Consider the following 14,411-nt stretch of genomic DNA (forward strand, 5'->3'; position numbering starts at 1 on the left):
CAACTAGCGGCAGGGACCATCCCAATTGAGAGACCTCATGTGAAATGGCAACCCCTGGTTTTGGGTGGGGAGGGAAGCTCCAGGAGTTAAGCTCTCTGTTCTGCACTTCTGGCACTCAGTGCTGCCCTCTGCTGGCACCAGTGGCTGACAGTGGAATCTGCTCTTCTGTGAGCCTCTTAATTGCTTCTTTTCACTGGGCCTTCAGTGGAGCTTCGAAAGAGTCCAGAAGTGGCATCCCCTTTCCTGAGACTCACACCCAGCCTCTGCCTTTGAGGCTGCCATCTGGTCCCCTCCCAGCCCTTCATCGGCTGGACTGGCAAAGGATTCTGATGAAGACGGACGCCCATTTTTAAGCAAGGGAAGGTTGGGTGCAAAGGTTGACCCTCAGCCACACATTACAGCCTGGGAGTTATTTCTAGGCTTCGTGAACAGAGGCTCAGCCTAGAGATGGGGGAGGGGTTCTTCCTACGTTTTGGAATCCTGCCGCTACAGAAACGCAGGGCAAGTGTGGAAATACACCTGTTAAGATTGGCAGGGGTTGCCCTTTGGCCATGCTGGCATTCTCAAAACATTATGGAATGCTTCCTGGCCCAGAGAAGGCAGGGACCTCTTCAGATGTCTAGGCTTTATGGGCGTCAGTCTCACCACAGCATCGGTGCCTTGCAAGGCGTTTCATGCTATACATCCTCCCCCCCCCCACACACAAGCCTGAACTTGCCAGGATCTTAATGGGATTACTGTGCTTTGAATCGCTGCAAAGGCAGTTTATGCATGTACTTTATGTAAGTTAATAGGAGGTGGACCAGACGAGGGCTGGAGGGGGCTGCACTTTGCAGAAGGAGGAGCAGAGCTCTGAGGTGGGCTCCTGACTGTGTGTGCGGTGGGGTGCAGGGGAAGACCCTCGAGCGCGCCCAGCTGCCCCCTCTGCCTGGCAGTGGCTCTGCGAGGCCTGCAGTCAGAGAGGCTCCTCCCAGCCTGCCTGGAATGGGCCTGTGGCCCTGATCCTAGCAGCTGCAAGCAAAGTGCAAGTGCCAGCGGGTGGAGGGGCTTCCTCGGGGGCGCGGTCATGAGAGAGAAAAAGGGCCTCTCCCAATGGCCGGATTGGTGCCTTGCTTCACTTGGCTGCTTGATTCGCTGCCCGGCCATCTACAGGGCCCTGGCTTGTGCCCCCACTTCACACACAAGCCCCTTTTGTGTAAAGCACTGCAGAGGGGGAGGGGCTGGCACGTGACAGAAAGTGCTGGAAACGGATCCCACCCACCCTAGCCAGCCATTATTGGTTGCCATCCAATTGAAATAAATGCTGCCTGCAGTGACACCTCTCAATGGCCCCAGAAGGTCTTGAGAATGCCACCAGGAGGGGCCGAGGGGATGGGTGACTCCAGCCACACTGGAGGTCAGCTTCCTGTGTTGTGCGGGACAGACTTCCTGATGCAATGGGATCTGCGGGAGGCCCTCCGCTGCAGAGTGCAGTGAGCAACTTGGAGTGCAAGGGTGCATGTATGCATCGGGAGGGTCGGATCTCTCCAAGATGTGTTGGGGGGGTATTCAAAGCCATCGTAACAAGAGCTCAGCTAGAATACCGCAGATTAGGAAAGGGGCTGCTGCCGGCTGCTCTGTTCCTTGGGGAGAGGTGTGGCTCTTTGGAGAGTGAGACCCTCCTTCGCTGCTGTGCCCTCCGGGGCGGGGGCCTTGTCCAGAGGTGCTGAAGCCCCGGGAGGGAGGGAGGGAGGTGGTGGTGGAGGAAGAGCCTGCTGCTTGCCCACATGGGAGGCATGTGGGCAGAGCTTTTGTCGCCTTCCCTCTCAGGACTCAGGGACTGCCGTGTTCTCTCTTGCAGGGTCCCCCCAGACGTTTGCTTCCCTGCCTCAAGCCTGCAGGGCCGGTGCTCCTATGGGACAGAAGTAGAAGAGGTAAGAAGAGCCACATGAATGAGTGAGCCTGTGGGATTCACTGCCACAAGAGGGGATCAGGCACATTCATGGAGGTGGACAAGGATCGTCTGCTCAGGGCTGGCTACAGGCAAGCCCTGGCCGTCGGGGAGGTTCCCTTTGGCGTTGGGGGGAAAGGGCTTCCCCTGGGGGGCTCCTCTGGTGGTCCTATGGCAGTGTTGGTGAGGCAGTGGAGGGCTTCCTCCTTGGGTGACCCTTGTGATCCTCCAGGGGCCCTTTCTGGGCTGATTCCTCTCCTAGTGACCCCTGAGCTGTTGGTCCTGGGATGATGGTGTGGAACCAGCTAGGCATCCCAGTTCATGGGGTGAGATTCTTCCTCTGGGGATCCAGACCTGCTTCCTCTTGTGGCTGCTGACATTTCTGAGGGATTTGAGGCTGTGGGTACCAAGCATGCCAGCAATGGACATCATCTGGAGGGTTTTAGGTGCCAGGGCGGGGGGGCATTTTCACTGACATCTCCCCCCCAGCTCCAGACACAGTTTGGGGCTCCAAATTTGGTTGCAGGCGGCTGTGGCTGTGATGGGGGGGGCTGAGGGTATTTGGGGATGTCACTGGAGACACCAGGAGGGTCTCGTTCTTTGGCATTGCCAGGAGGCATTGGGGGGGGAGATGTCCCTTGACCTGCCAAGTGGGTGGATCGTGCGTTGAATTGCATTGTACATTGGTTGCAATGTAAATTTGGGCTTTGCTGAATCTGGGTGGGGGGAGAAGAGATGAAGGAGAAAGGAAGGGGCTGGTGGGGGCTTCCAAATGGGGCTTTTGCTCTGGGCATGTGTGGGGCTCGTTGGCTGGGGGGGCGTGGAGGGGGTGTGGCTTGAGCTCTCAGGGGGCCACATGGTGAGAGCAATTTCCCTTGGAGGCCCCCAACTGCCTCCTCTTCTGTTGGTGGCCCCCGAAGCCCCTCACCTGTGCCCCTCCTCTAGATTGGCGAAAGACCCGTCCTCATCACCGGCTGTGACTCTGGCTTTGGCTTTGCGCTTGCCAGGCACCTGCACGAGAAGGGCTTCATCATTTATGCCGGCTGCCTGCTCAAGGTATGGGAGACCTGAGAAGGGGCCGGGGGGCGGGCGGCAGTTGGGTGTCTGCTGGGAGACCCCCATTCCCACCAGCCATTGCCCTGGGACCGCGGCCAGCTGGGAGGGTCAATAGCCTGTGCACACACTCGGCGGCCCTCCCTCATGCAGTTGTATCCTGGCCCTGGTCCAGCCCCAGTCAGAATGGTACTCAGCTACCCCTTGGCTGCCTGCCTGCTCTTCTGCCTCAGGTGCGTGGCAGAGGGTTAAGATACTGTTCAGGACAAGCCACTGCTGGAGCCTCTGGGACAGCGTGTCCAGATCACGCGGTGCCCTTTGTAATAATCTACAGCAGTGGCCTGGGTGCCGTTATACTGTGCACTCACCCCTCATGTTTAGGGGTCTGGCATCAGGAGCAGTGGTTGGGAGGGGAGGAGCTGCGTGGGGGGCACAGCCAGGGGAGAGGTGAAGGGCGGGCTCTCTTCGGCTTGGGTGGTGGTGGAGAGGAGGGGGGCTAACCCACGTAAATGCCTGTGAGGAGCTTGGAAGTGGGGGGGGGGAAATAATGACAATACCGAGTCAGCAGTACTGTGTGGAGGCTCTTGCCCTATAGCTAGCAGCGCAAGCTCTCTGCAACCACTCCCTTTTATTAATGTATAGGCTGGTGGGGTTGGGGAGAGGGCAAGTTCCCTCTCCCATCTACAGCACCATGGCAGGAGGAATGTCATGGGGGGGGGCAGGAGAAGGAAGAGTAAGAAGCATCTGAGAAAACCAAGATGGCTCAGGGGACCTGCTTGGGGCCCTTGGTATTGCCCCTCTCTTGCTCCTTGCGAGTGGGGCTGCATTGCACCACAGAGAATCACTTGCCTCGTTGCCCCAAACAAACCAGCAGCACCAGCCTTTCTTCCTGAGCCTTGTCCCAGACACGTCTGTGGCTTGCCTGGATCAAGAGGAGGGGAGAGCGAGGTGTGCGGGGGGGTGTTTCTCCTTGCTGCCCTCCATGGAACAGCCCTCGGGGTGCAAAAAGGCCACTTTTAGAAGTGTGGCCCCAGCTGGAGAGTTGCTTCCTCAGGGACTGTCGTGCCCCCTTGCCTCTCCCCAAATCCTGCCTCTTTGCCTCTCCCCACTCACCCCCCACCACGCACACCCCAGCCTCGCATGCAGCCTGGCCCCAGAGAGACGGTTTGTGAGGGGATGTCCTCCCGCTGGCCATGCCCTAAACAGCAGGAAGAGATCCTCTTCCCTCGCAGTCGAGGTGCATGAATGAGAACCCCCCCCTTGATCCTCCTCCTCGTGTCCCTTTTTATCATTAGCGATGGAGCAAAGTAGTCACCAGGCCGGGTGACGGAGCCGTTGCTTGGGCAAATGGGCAGCGGCTGTGGCTCCTGGCCGGCCTCCTCTCAGCCTTCCCCAGATGGCAAGAGAGCCAAGGCAAGGGTGTGGGCAGCGCTTGCCATCCTCCTCGTGGTGAGATGAAATGTTCCCCTTCTCTCCAGGAGCAGGGACGGGGAGGCTCCAAGGACCTGGACAACATGAAGAGTGACCGGATGAGGACCGTCCAGCTCAACGTCTGTGACAGCGAGGACGTGGCACGCGCTGTGGACTACATGACGTCCAGCATGAAGAACCCACAGGCCGGTAGGTGGGGAGTCCTGGGGGGTGGGGCTGTGGGTTGCTCACGGGAGATCAGCCTAGGAAGGAGAGCGGCCAGTTGCCACCTGAGCATGTCCCCCCCAATTCCTCCCCCCCGCACCCATTTCCCTGCCTCTTCCGAGAGGCGTGTGTGGCAATGCAGGCCTTGAGCACTAGATGGCGCCAGAGTAGAGCTCAGCAGCCTCCGAGTCCAGAAGTGCCGTTTGGGGCAAGTTGGGGGCACACCCACGGATCACCTCCGTTCCCTTGGAGCCCGGCCCGGCCCAGCCAGCGTCCTACTCAGCAGCATGAGGGCTAAACCGTCCACTCTACAGCCCACTGCAGTGTGAACTGTGTATGCCATAGAGCAGCTGTGGTGGGTGTTTGGTTTCTTATTTATTTATTACATTTATGGCCCGCCTTTCTTTCCATGATAGCAACCCAAGGGGGCTTCCATATGGCTCCCAGGCAGTCTCCCATCCAGGCACTGAACAGACCTGACCCTGCTTAGCTTCAGCCGGGAGCTGCCCTCAGGTGTCTTCAGACCACAGCCTGGAACTATGTTTTATGAAACATACAAAAAGGGGGTCATGCTGTGTCCCTCACATCTCTTTGGTTGCCCCACCCAGGGCTCTGGGGCTTGGTCAACAATGCCGGCATCTCCACCTTCGGAGAGGTTGAGTTCACCAGCATGGACACGTACAAGGAGGTGGCAGAAGTCAACCTGTGGGGGACGATCCGCACCACCAAGGCCTTCCTTCCTCTCATCCGCAGATCCAAAGGTGAGCTCTCATTCTGCCTGGCCCCATCAGAGCCTGCCCTGCTGCATTGTGTCCCTTCTGAGCAAGAAGGTGGACTAGCCCTTGTGTCCCCTGCTCCTCACAGCTATATATCCCGTGGGGGGGACACGACACCTGCTGACGCGTCCCTCCAGGTACTGTCAGAGACTACAGCTGCCATCATCCCTAACTGCTGGCCGCTGGGGGTGCTGGGAGATGGAGTCCAAGCACACCTGACAGGGCCAGATGTCCCTGTCCTGGATTGAAATGAATGGAAGGCCATTGCACAGGGTGGGGTTGATGGCTTCTGAGAGAGACAATAGCACCAGGAGGGTTGGGGCAACTGCTGCCTTGTTCTACCCTCCCTGAGTCATGTGGCTTCCATTCCCTGAGCACCCTGGCAGGGACTTTTTGCCAGAGGATGCCCTTGTTGGGGTCTTGAGAGGCTGCCCTGGACCTCCTAGCACCGTGTCCCCTGCCCCCTGCCTCTCCATCCGGACAGTCAGCCCCAAAGCAGCCTTGCACAGAGTTCCATCTAGGGCTAGGCCCACAACCCAACAGCCCCGATTCGCTTGATGGGGCAGCAGGGGAGGGACAGGCTCCCTCACGCTGTGCTTTCCCCCGGCCAGGCCGTGTTGTGAACATCAGCAGCATGATGGGGCGGATGGCGAACCCTGCGCGCTCCCCCTACTGCATCACTAAGTTTGGGGTGGAAGCCTTTTCTGACTGCCTGCGCTATGAGATGCGCCCCCACGACGTGAAGGTCTGCATTGTGGAGCCCGGGAACTTCATTGCCGGCACCAGCCTGTACAGCCCCGATCGCATTAAGGCCATCGCCGATAAGATGTGGGACGAGCTGCCCGAAATCGTGCGCCGCGATTATGGCCGGAAGTACTTTGACGAGCAGATTGCCAAGATGGAGTCATACTGCAGCAGCGGCTCCTCCGACACGTCTCCTGTGATCGACAGCATCGCTCACGCCCTGACCTCCATCTCGCCCTACACCCGGTACCACCCCATGGACTACTACTGGTGGCTGAGGATGCAGGTCATGACCCACATGCCGGCCGCTATCTCTGATCGCCTCTACATTTATTGAGGGAGGGGGGGAGGGGGGAGGGGGCAGAGCCTCCTGCACTTGAATATTCAGGAAGGGAAACTAATTTTAGAGGTTACGCTGTACAAATTTCCCAGTAGTCACTTGGTTAGTTCATTTTGAAGTACTGTATTTTAGGCCTAAGCTGTTGTTAATTTAAACATTTGAGCATAATTTAATCTTTGCATGGTGTGTCTCGTGAGCAGAAATATGTTGTGTATTTCAGAGGGACCCGCTCAGTGCTATTTATTTTAAATACTCCCATTTTCCCTGGTTCATCTCGGCTGTTAAGGTAAAGTCTTGATTGCATTAACAGTTCTTCTGACGAATCAGGACTTTGGGGATCCAATCTCCATTGGAAGCTGTTACTGGGAGGGCACCTCCCGCAAGCAGTTGCTGCTCTTGCAGTTGCAGGCCAGACAAGAGCGCCCCTGGCTCCTTCCATCTCTCCCTCCAGATGGGTGCTGGTGATATGGCCTGTTATGGGGGCAGGGGGGGAGAGACTGGATCCGAGGAAGCCATCGGGACAGGCTGCAGCTGCGGCCGCTTTTCCTCTTGCACCCTCCTCTCCGAGGGCTCTGTGGACCAGGGACCCGCCTGCCAGCTGTACCTGCAGCACTCACGGCTGCTGACAGGCTCATTCCTGCTGCAGCCCTGCCTGTAAGCAGCTCACTCCTGCAGCAGCTGGGGATGCAGCGAGGACCCCCTTGCTGCTGCTGCTTCTGCCTGGATGCTTTGCATTAGAGTCCCTGTGGCGTGTGGTTGGCTGGTGATGGCTGCAGAGGCTGGGGGGAAGCCTCTGGAGAGCCCCAGTCCCTGGATTTGCTCTGCCTCATTCGCCGCATGTCATTAGGGTTAGGGTAGCAATGATGGGTCACTTCCCTTGGCACTGAATGTCACTTTCCGGGACTCCTTCCAGCACGCGGGGCTGCGGATGGCGCCTGCCCCCCACCGCCATCTGGGCACTGCAGCAATAAGTTGCCCCTGTAAGTAACGCGCACCAGAGGGCATGCCACCGGTCATCCCAGTGGCATCTTGCCAGGGACTTGATTAGGAGCACCCCTCTTGAAAGGGAACAAGCCCTGCGAGGTAGGACAGCAGAGCCTCTGCTGCTGCCACCCCTGTGGTGTCTTCAGCTGTAGGGACATTGTTTTTGTACAAAAGGGCCACTTGAAGAGATTTTTGTGATGCTTCAGAGGCAAACAAAACCGTCACTGGAAGCTTATGAAAGTGTTTGTGAAAGTGGAAGGATGGGGGGCACAAAGGGGTGTCACACTTGGGTGTAAAGTGGGAAGAGTCTGTGATCAAATATCCTCTGCCTTGATTAACATTAAACAACAGTGACGAAGCCGGATGGCTCATTCCTCAATCTCTTTCCTGGGAGGGGAAGGGAGGGGCAGCAGGCAGAGGCCAGGGCCAGTGGGGGGGCAGGAGGTGCCAGAAGGAGACCCAGCAAGCCCATTCCTCTGTGGCGGAGGCAGACCCCTGAGGGCACAGGGGGTGGGGGTGGAGGGGCAGGCCTGGGACTGCCTGGGAAGCTGCCCCCTTCTGCCAGAGATCACTGGAGCCACGAGGCCTCTGGGTCCGCCTTGGGTCTAAGGCTCTGGAGGGAGGGGAACGAGGCGGGCTCCACCCCACCAACTCAGGCCTAGGTTTCAGGGGGCCTGGGCAACCTCTGCAGCAGGTGGCAGGGGGACCTTTTACTAGCAGCACCCGTGTCTTCACTTGGTGACCTGCTCTGGGTCTGCTGTGGGGTGCAAACCCACCCTGAGGTGGGTCTGGGGCTGCCTGCCTGTCTGCCTGGAGCTGGCGCCCAGACTGGGCCAAGGGGGGAGGCCCCAGCAGGAAAGCAGCCTCTTTGCCTCCACCTCAGGACCCTCGCACAAAAAGCGGCTGAGGGCAGAAGGCCCAGGCGAGCTGGAAAGCAGGAAGACCCCCGCGGCCTCTTCCTTGTACCTCCCTGCATCCCCTCCAGTGTGACTTGGCTGGAAATGACCACTGTGTGTGGACGGGCCATGCTTGCTCTGAGCCAGGAGCCCCATCCACGCAGCTGCCCACCTGCCCTTCACGCCCCCCACACAAGGCCGCTGCCCTTGCCCCTTGCAGCGGGAGGGCCAGGGTCAACCTGCTGCTGCTTGGACTGCGTGCGGGTGGGGCAGGGCGCCGCCTTCCCCGCCCACCCGCCTCGATGCCTGCCTGGGACCCTTGCTAGGGACTAGCACCTTGGCTAAATATGTGGCCTGTGCAGTTACTTGTCTCTTCCACCCGAGGGACCCAGAACATAACAGGCAAAGTCTTTTCCTTGTGGAAAGTTCCTTCCTGGTTGGGAAAACAGTTTTGCAGGAAGCGGTTCTGGATGGTGCGAAGCAACAGCCTCCAGTTCCTCCCCAAATGAGGCACGAAAAGCCGCTCTGGGGCTGGGGGGGAGGCCGGGGGGGCTTTCCACAGAGCAAGCCTCTCTTCTCCCTCAAGGGTGTGGGGACCGGAGGAGGCGCTTTGCTCAGCCATTGTTTTGGGCAAGAGTCGCGGGAAATGCTCAGGATGCTCCTGGATCGTCCCTGCTGGAGAGGCAGGTGGACTAAAGCCCCCTTGTGGCTTCCTGGGCTGGGATTATGGGTGAGATCCCTATTGTGGCAACAGGGGGCACCTTCACTTCAAATTCTACAGAGGCCCCGAGATCTGCATGCTGGGAGATTTGGCCCCACAGCTGGAAGGGGGCACAGCGGTCTCCAAACCACCCAGCACAAGCTCATGGGCAACACTGCAGGACCAGCAGGACTCGGGAGGCGGCTCCAGACAGCCTGACCAGGCCTGGACGGATGCTGACCACACCCGGAGAAGCCGGTTCAGAGAAGCGGAAGCCTTGTCACCCTTGCTAGAGACTAGCACCTTGGCTAAATATGTGGCCTGTGCAGTTACTTGTCTCTTCCACCTGAGGGACCCAGAACATAACAGGCAAAGACCCTCCCAGAGTGGGTGGGGTGATTTCCATGCCCCACAAGCAGCACCAGTTGTATGACTGTCCCTTTCCTCTGGCTTCACAAGCAGGTGGGGCTGGTGCTGTCACGAGCTCTGCCTGTCATGTGGACGGGTCCCTCAGCAACTCAACTGCCATGAAGCACACTCTGCTGTCTGGCTCCAGACAGGGAATCTCAGAGCTGCAGTCCGAAGCTGTCCTGCTTGTTGGTCCTGCTGGTCCCTGCATAAGCCATGAAGCCATGAATATTTCCTGGCACTTGGGAGGCAGGAGGGGCAGGAAACTGCCTTGCCCGCCTGGCTCAGCGCGGTTTCCAGTACCTTGCGACAGAAAGTGGCCGGGGCGAGTTGAACCCTGAAGCTCCGTCGAGCTCCGTATGAGCAGCGCTTGAGTCCGGACCTGATGCTGGCCTGGCAACAAGAGCACTCAAAAGGTAAAGGTGTCCCTGCACTTGTAGTGCGAGTTGTTTCCGACTCTTAGGGTGACATCTTGCGACGTTTACTAGGCAGACCGTATATATGGGGTGGGATTGCCAGTTCCTTCCCCGGCCTTTCTTTACCCCCCAGCATATGCCGGGTACTCATTTTACCGACCACGGATGGATGGCAGGCTGAGTGGACCTCGACCCCTTTTACCGGAGACGACTTCCTCTTTCCATTGGAATCGAACTCTGGCCGTGAGCAGAGGATCTTAACGAGCGCTACTACTGTGTAAATATATCGTATGTATGTACAGTCCCCAAATGCTTGTTTGGGCTCCGCATGGGTCCCAGGGCTAAAACGCTGACAAGGAGTGGCCTGCGCTGATTGGCAGCAAAGCAGGGGGGGGTCTTCAGCATGCAAGGCTGTCCCTGAGCAGCAGCCCTGATTTATCCTGCGGAAGTCCACCTCCTGGCAAAAGCCTGTGGCTGGCACTAGCTGGCAGGAAAGGACACAAGGCCAGGACTGCCCTCCTCCACCACCACCCATTGCTAATCGGGGCACAGCCCCCCACCAGACCACTCCAGCTACACTTGTACTTCAGTTCCAAAAGGGTGTCACAAGAGTTAGGGAGTAAGTGCCGGTGTCAGCTACTGCTTGGGGGGGGGGTGAGGATGCCAGGCTAGATGATAGGTATAGATAGGTATAGACACGCCTTGGTCTGATCCAGCTATAGGGGTCCTCTTGTGTTTTGAAGTGCACCCACCACAAGGGGGCTAAGAGAACACCCCTTATCATGTGGGAGGGGGCCTCTGCCCAAGCAGTCCATGGCTGCCCAACTCTGGACGAGGTGGAGACAGAAGTGCTTGCCAGTGCCTTTATGTCCCCAGCTCACCTGCTGGTGCACCAGCAGGGCCCCCTTGAGAATGCTGCTCTCTTGCCTCCCTTGCGCTCACACGTCCTCACCCCCCGCTCCGCATTCAGGGCACCCCCATGCAATGGCCAGATCCAAACGAGTTGCCACTGTGGTGCAGGTTTCTCCCAGGAGAGCAGTCATGAAGGCAGAGATGGGGAGGGGCTAGTGCAAGAGTGGCCTGAGGTTCAAGTCACACACTTCCCCTCAAGCATCAGCAAGGTCCATCATGTGGGAGAGTGCAGCACCTGGTGCTGCTCCCAAGATCCCCAACGGCAGCTGTGGCAGCCCGGAGGGCCCTTCTGTCAGATTCAGCTGGCATGCTAGCTCTGCCCGCTACAGGAAGAGATTGGCTCCGCCACTGTGGCTCTTGTGTTGGGGGCTTCTGGATTAGATTACTATAGTGTACTTCCTGTGGGGCTGCTCTTGAAGATGGTCCTGAACTTTAGCTAGCGTAGAATTCTTCTGTACACACTAATCCACCCTATTATGAGATGTCTGCACTGGCTGCCCAATTCAAAGTCCTGGTTTTGACCCAGTGACAGAGATGGACAAGAAATTCAATGTTGTCTGCATTTTGATTAGAAGCTATCAAATTCATACTTTTTAAACCAACACATGCACCAGAACACACCTGTCTTTTGAAATTTGCACTTCTCAGAGTTTTGCGATGCACTTCTCCAGTGTGTACAAAAATGCATATAAAGAGACACTGTAAATAAAAATGCATATTTTGCTGTAAACATACAACAACGAATTATTAGGGAATATTGCTTGCAAAAAGTGTGTTAGTCAAAAATGCATACAAAAATGTATTTATTAGGAGAAATCCTGTGGGGGACGATCCGCACCACCAAGGCCTTCCTTCCTCTCATCCGCAGATCCAAAGGTGAGCTCTCATTCTGCCTGGCCCCATCAGAGCCTGCCCTGCTGCATTGTGTCCCTTCTGAGCAAGAAGGTGGACTAGCCCTTGTGTCCCCTGCTCCTCACAGCTATATATCCCGTGGGGGGGACACGACACCTGCTGACGCGTCCCTCCAGGTACTGTCAGAGACTACAGCTGCCATCATCCCTAACTGCTGGCCGCTGGGGGTGCTGGGAGATGGAGTCCAAGCACACCTGACAGGGCCAGATGTCCCTGTCCTGGATTGAAATGAATGGAAGGCCATTGCACAGGGTGGGGTTGATGGCTTCTGAGAGAGACAATAGCACCAGGAGGGTTGGGGCAACTGCTGCCTTGTTCTACCCTCCCTGAGTCATGTGGCTTCCATTCCCTGAGCACCCTGGCAGGGACTTTTTGCCAGAGGATGCCCTTGTTGGGGTCTTGAGAGGCTGCCCTGGACCTCCTAGCACCGTGTCCCCTGCCCCCTGCCTCTCCATCCGGACAGTCAGCCCCAAAGCAGCCTTGCACAGAGTTCCATCTAGGGCTAGGCCCACAACCCAACAGCCCCGATTCGCTTGATGGGGCAGCAGGGGAGGGACAGGCTCCCTCACGCTGTGCTTTCCCCCGGCCAGGCCGTGTTGTGAACATCAGCAGCATGATGGGGCGGATGGCGAACCCTGCGCGCTCCCCCTACTGCATCACTAAGTTTGGGGTGGAAGCCTTTTCTGACTGCCTGCGCTATGAGATGCGCCCCCACGACGTGAAGGTCTGCATTGTGGAGCCCGGGAACTTCATTGCCGGCACCAGCCTGTACAGCCCCGATCGCATTAAGGCCATCGCCGATAAGATGTGGGACGAGCTGCCCGAAATCGTGCGCCGCGATTATGGCCGGAAGTACTTTGACGAGCAGATTGCCAAGATGGAGTCATACTGCAGCAGCGGCTCCTCCGACACGTCTCCTGTGATCGACAGCATCGCTCACGCCCTGACCTAGAGAAATCCTAATAAAATTATTATTAATTAGAAATTTCAAATTGCTTCAGTTCTGTATAAAATAATCCTCTCAGAGTCCTCTGGATCACTAAATAGTCTGAAGGGGTTATGGGAGTCAGATTCTAGTGTTGAAATAACAGAAGGAATCTGGAAAAAATTTGTGGACCAAATTTCCCATGAAAACTCTCTGCTAGAGTCAGAAAAAAAAAAGGTTTCCAACTCACATGAAGTATTAGTTCCCCTCTATTTGTCACTGGTTAGGCATCATCTTGAATACTGCATCCAGTTCTGGAAACCGGACTTTAAAGAAGGATGCAGACAAACCGGAACAGGTTCAGAGGAGGGCAACAAGGATGATCAGGGGACTGGAAACAAAGCCCTATGAGGAGAGACTGAAAGAACTGGGCATGTTTAGCCTGGAGAAGAGAAGACTGTGATAGCACTCTTCAAGTACATGAAAGGTTGTCACACAGAGGAGGGCTGTGATCTCTTCTCAATCGTCCCAGAGTGCAGGACACGGAATAATGGACTCAAGTTGCAGGAAGCCAGATTTCGACTGGACATCAGGAAAAATTTCCTAACTGTTAGAGCCATACGACAATGGAACCAATGACCTAGGCAGGTGGTGGGCTCTCCAACACTGGAGGCCTTCAAGAGGCAGCTGGGCAGCCATCTGTCGGGAATGCTTTAATCTGGATTCCTGCACTGAGCAGGGGGTTGGACTCGATGGCTTTATAGGCCTCTTCCAACTCTACTATTCTATGATTCTATGCTGAAATTGGTCTATCGTTGGTACTGTATGCCAGCTAACTAGGACATATAAACAGATCTCTGCCCACGGTGTGCTGGAGAGGCTGTCAACTCTGGGGTGGGCACTTCCACATGTCGGAATGCCTAGTAATTTCCACATTCTGGCAGAGAATTTTCCTGGAAAATTCTCTATGGCACTACAAATTGTCCCTCTGGACCCAGGTCTAGCCATGTTGTCAGTATTTCCAGATGCTCTGCAGAATCTCATTCAGAAAGGTCTCTGAGTATCTCTCGCCTAGTGGCATCTGGCATGGAGGTGGCTCATCACCGGTGTTAGGATTCCCCATCCACTCTTCAGGGGTGGTGGCCCAAAATCTGGACCTGCACACTGGCTCAGAAACGGCGAGAACAGAATAGGGAGCTCAGGGGAGTGAAGTCCAAGCGGAGGTTTGCTGGTACCTGGTTTCTCTTTATTGCACATGTCAGACAAACTGGGTTAATATTACCTCCATCCTCACAGAGGACTCTCTGGACAGCCAGACTCCATTCCGAAACACTTCTAGATCCTAGGGCCCTTATTGTGTTATGTCTTTCCAGAGTATAATAGAGTATATGCACCAGATATTTTATTGTAAATGTTAGATATAAAAAAAATCAGAAAAAGTTTTGTTTTTTTCCTATTTGGGGGGGGGGAAGAAAAATCGGGGAGAAACAGAAAAACTGTCCCCCCTTATTTCCCCCCTCCCATGCCTTCACATCTCTATTCCTATGTCCCTGGTAAAAGTCTGCCCTTCTGTAGATGCCTGTTTGGCTTCCACAAGGCAGAATCTTCTTTTTGCTGCAGTCCCAGGACTACAGGATGGCCTTCATTGGGGCCTCAGATGCTCCCTCCCTTCTGTCCAAAGTTGAATTTGAAACACTTTTCTGCTCCAATGTTGGTGCCTGCCTGGCCTTTAGCTGCCTTTCCGGGTAAGCCCATCTGCTCCTGGGCATGCTCTGCAACA

At 56.3% G+C, this 14,411-nt stretch overlaps 2 protein-coding genes across 3 annotated transcripts in view; both read left to right on the plus strand.

The window, feature by feature from the left end:
• Window positions 1-7,821, plus strand: part of BDH1 (3-hydroxybutyrate dehydrogenase 1) — a 14,415-nt gene extending 6,594 nt beyond the window's left edge. For both annotated transcript variants that reach the window (XM_061637655.1, XM_061637654.1), the window contains exons 3-7: window positions 1,841-1,913; window positions 2,876-2,986; window positions 4,462-4,603; window positions 5,227-5,379; window positions 6,006-7,821. In XM_061637655.1, coding sequence (XP_061493639.1) covers window positions 1,841-1,913; window positions 2,876-2,986; window positions 4,462-4,603; window positions 5,227-5,379; window positions 6,006-6,475 — 949 coding nt within the window. In that variant the 3' untranslated portion in view covers window positions 6,476-7,821. The remainder of the gene's footprint in view (window positions 1-1,840; window positions 1,914-2,875; window positions 2,987-4,461; window positions 4,604-5,226; window positions 5,380-6,005) is intronic.
• Window positions 7,822-9,540: 1,719 nt separating this feature from the next.
• LOC133388588 (D-beta-hydroxybutyrate dehydrogenase, mitochondrial-like) lies at window positions 9,541-12,679 on the plus strand. The gene is made up of 3 exons (XM_061634556.1): window positions 9,541-9,882; window positions 11,605-11,670; window positions 12,297-12,679. The coding sequence occupies exons 1-3, from the start codon at window positions 9,852-9,854 to the stop codon at window positions 12,656-12,658; spliced, it is 459 nt and encodes a 152-aa protein (XP_061490540.1). The 5' UTR covers window positions 9,541-9,851; the 3' UTR covers window positions 12,659-12,679.
• The last annotated feature ends 1,732 nt before the right edge of the window (window positions 12,680-14,411 follow it).

This window comes from Rhineura floridana, chromosome 7 (genome assembly GCF_030035675.1).
Source record: "Rhineura floridana isolate rRhiFlo1 chromosome 7, rRhiFlo1.hap2, whole genome shotgun sequence".
Classification (NCBI taxonomy): Eukaryota; Metazoa; Chordata; class Lepidosauria; order Squamata; family Rhineuridae; genus Rhineura; species Rhineura floridana.

Bases quoted from the DNA above. Each gene is read 5' to 3' on its own strand.
- LOC133388588 (XM_061634556.1), top strand. From the start codon at position 9,852: ATGCTGGCCTGGCAACAAGAGCACTCAAAAG. The intron at 9,883-11,604 runs GTAAAGGTGTCC...TGTATTTATTAG, and splicing joins GCAACAAGAGCACTCAAAAG to GAGAAATCCTGTGGGGGACG. The intron at 11,671-12,296 runs GTGAGCTCTCAT...TCCCCCGGCCAG, and splicing joins TCTCATCCGCAGATCCAAAG to GCCGTGTTGTGAACATCAGC.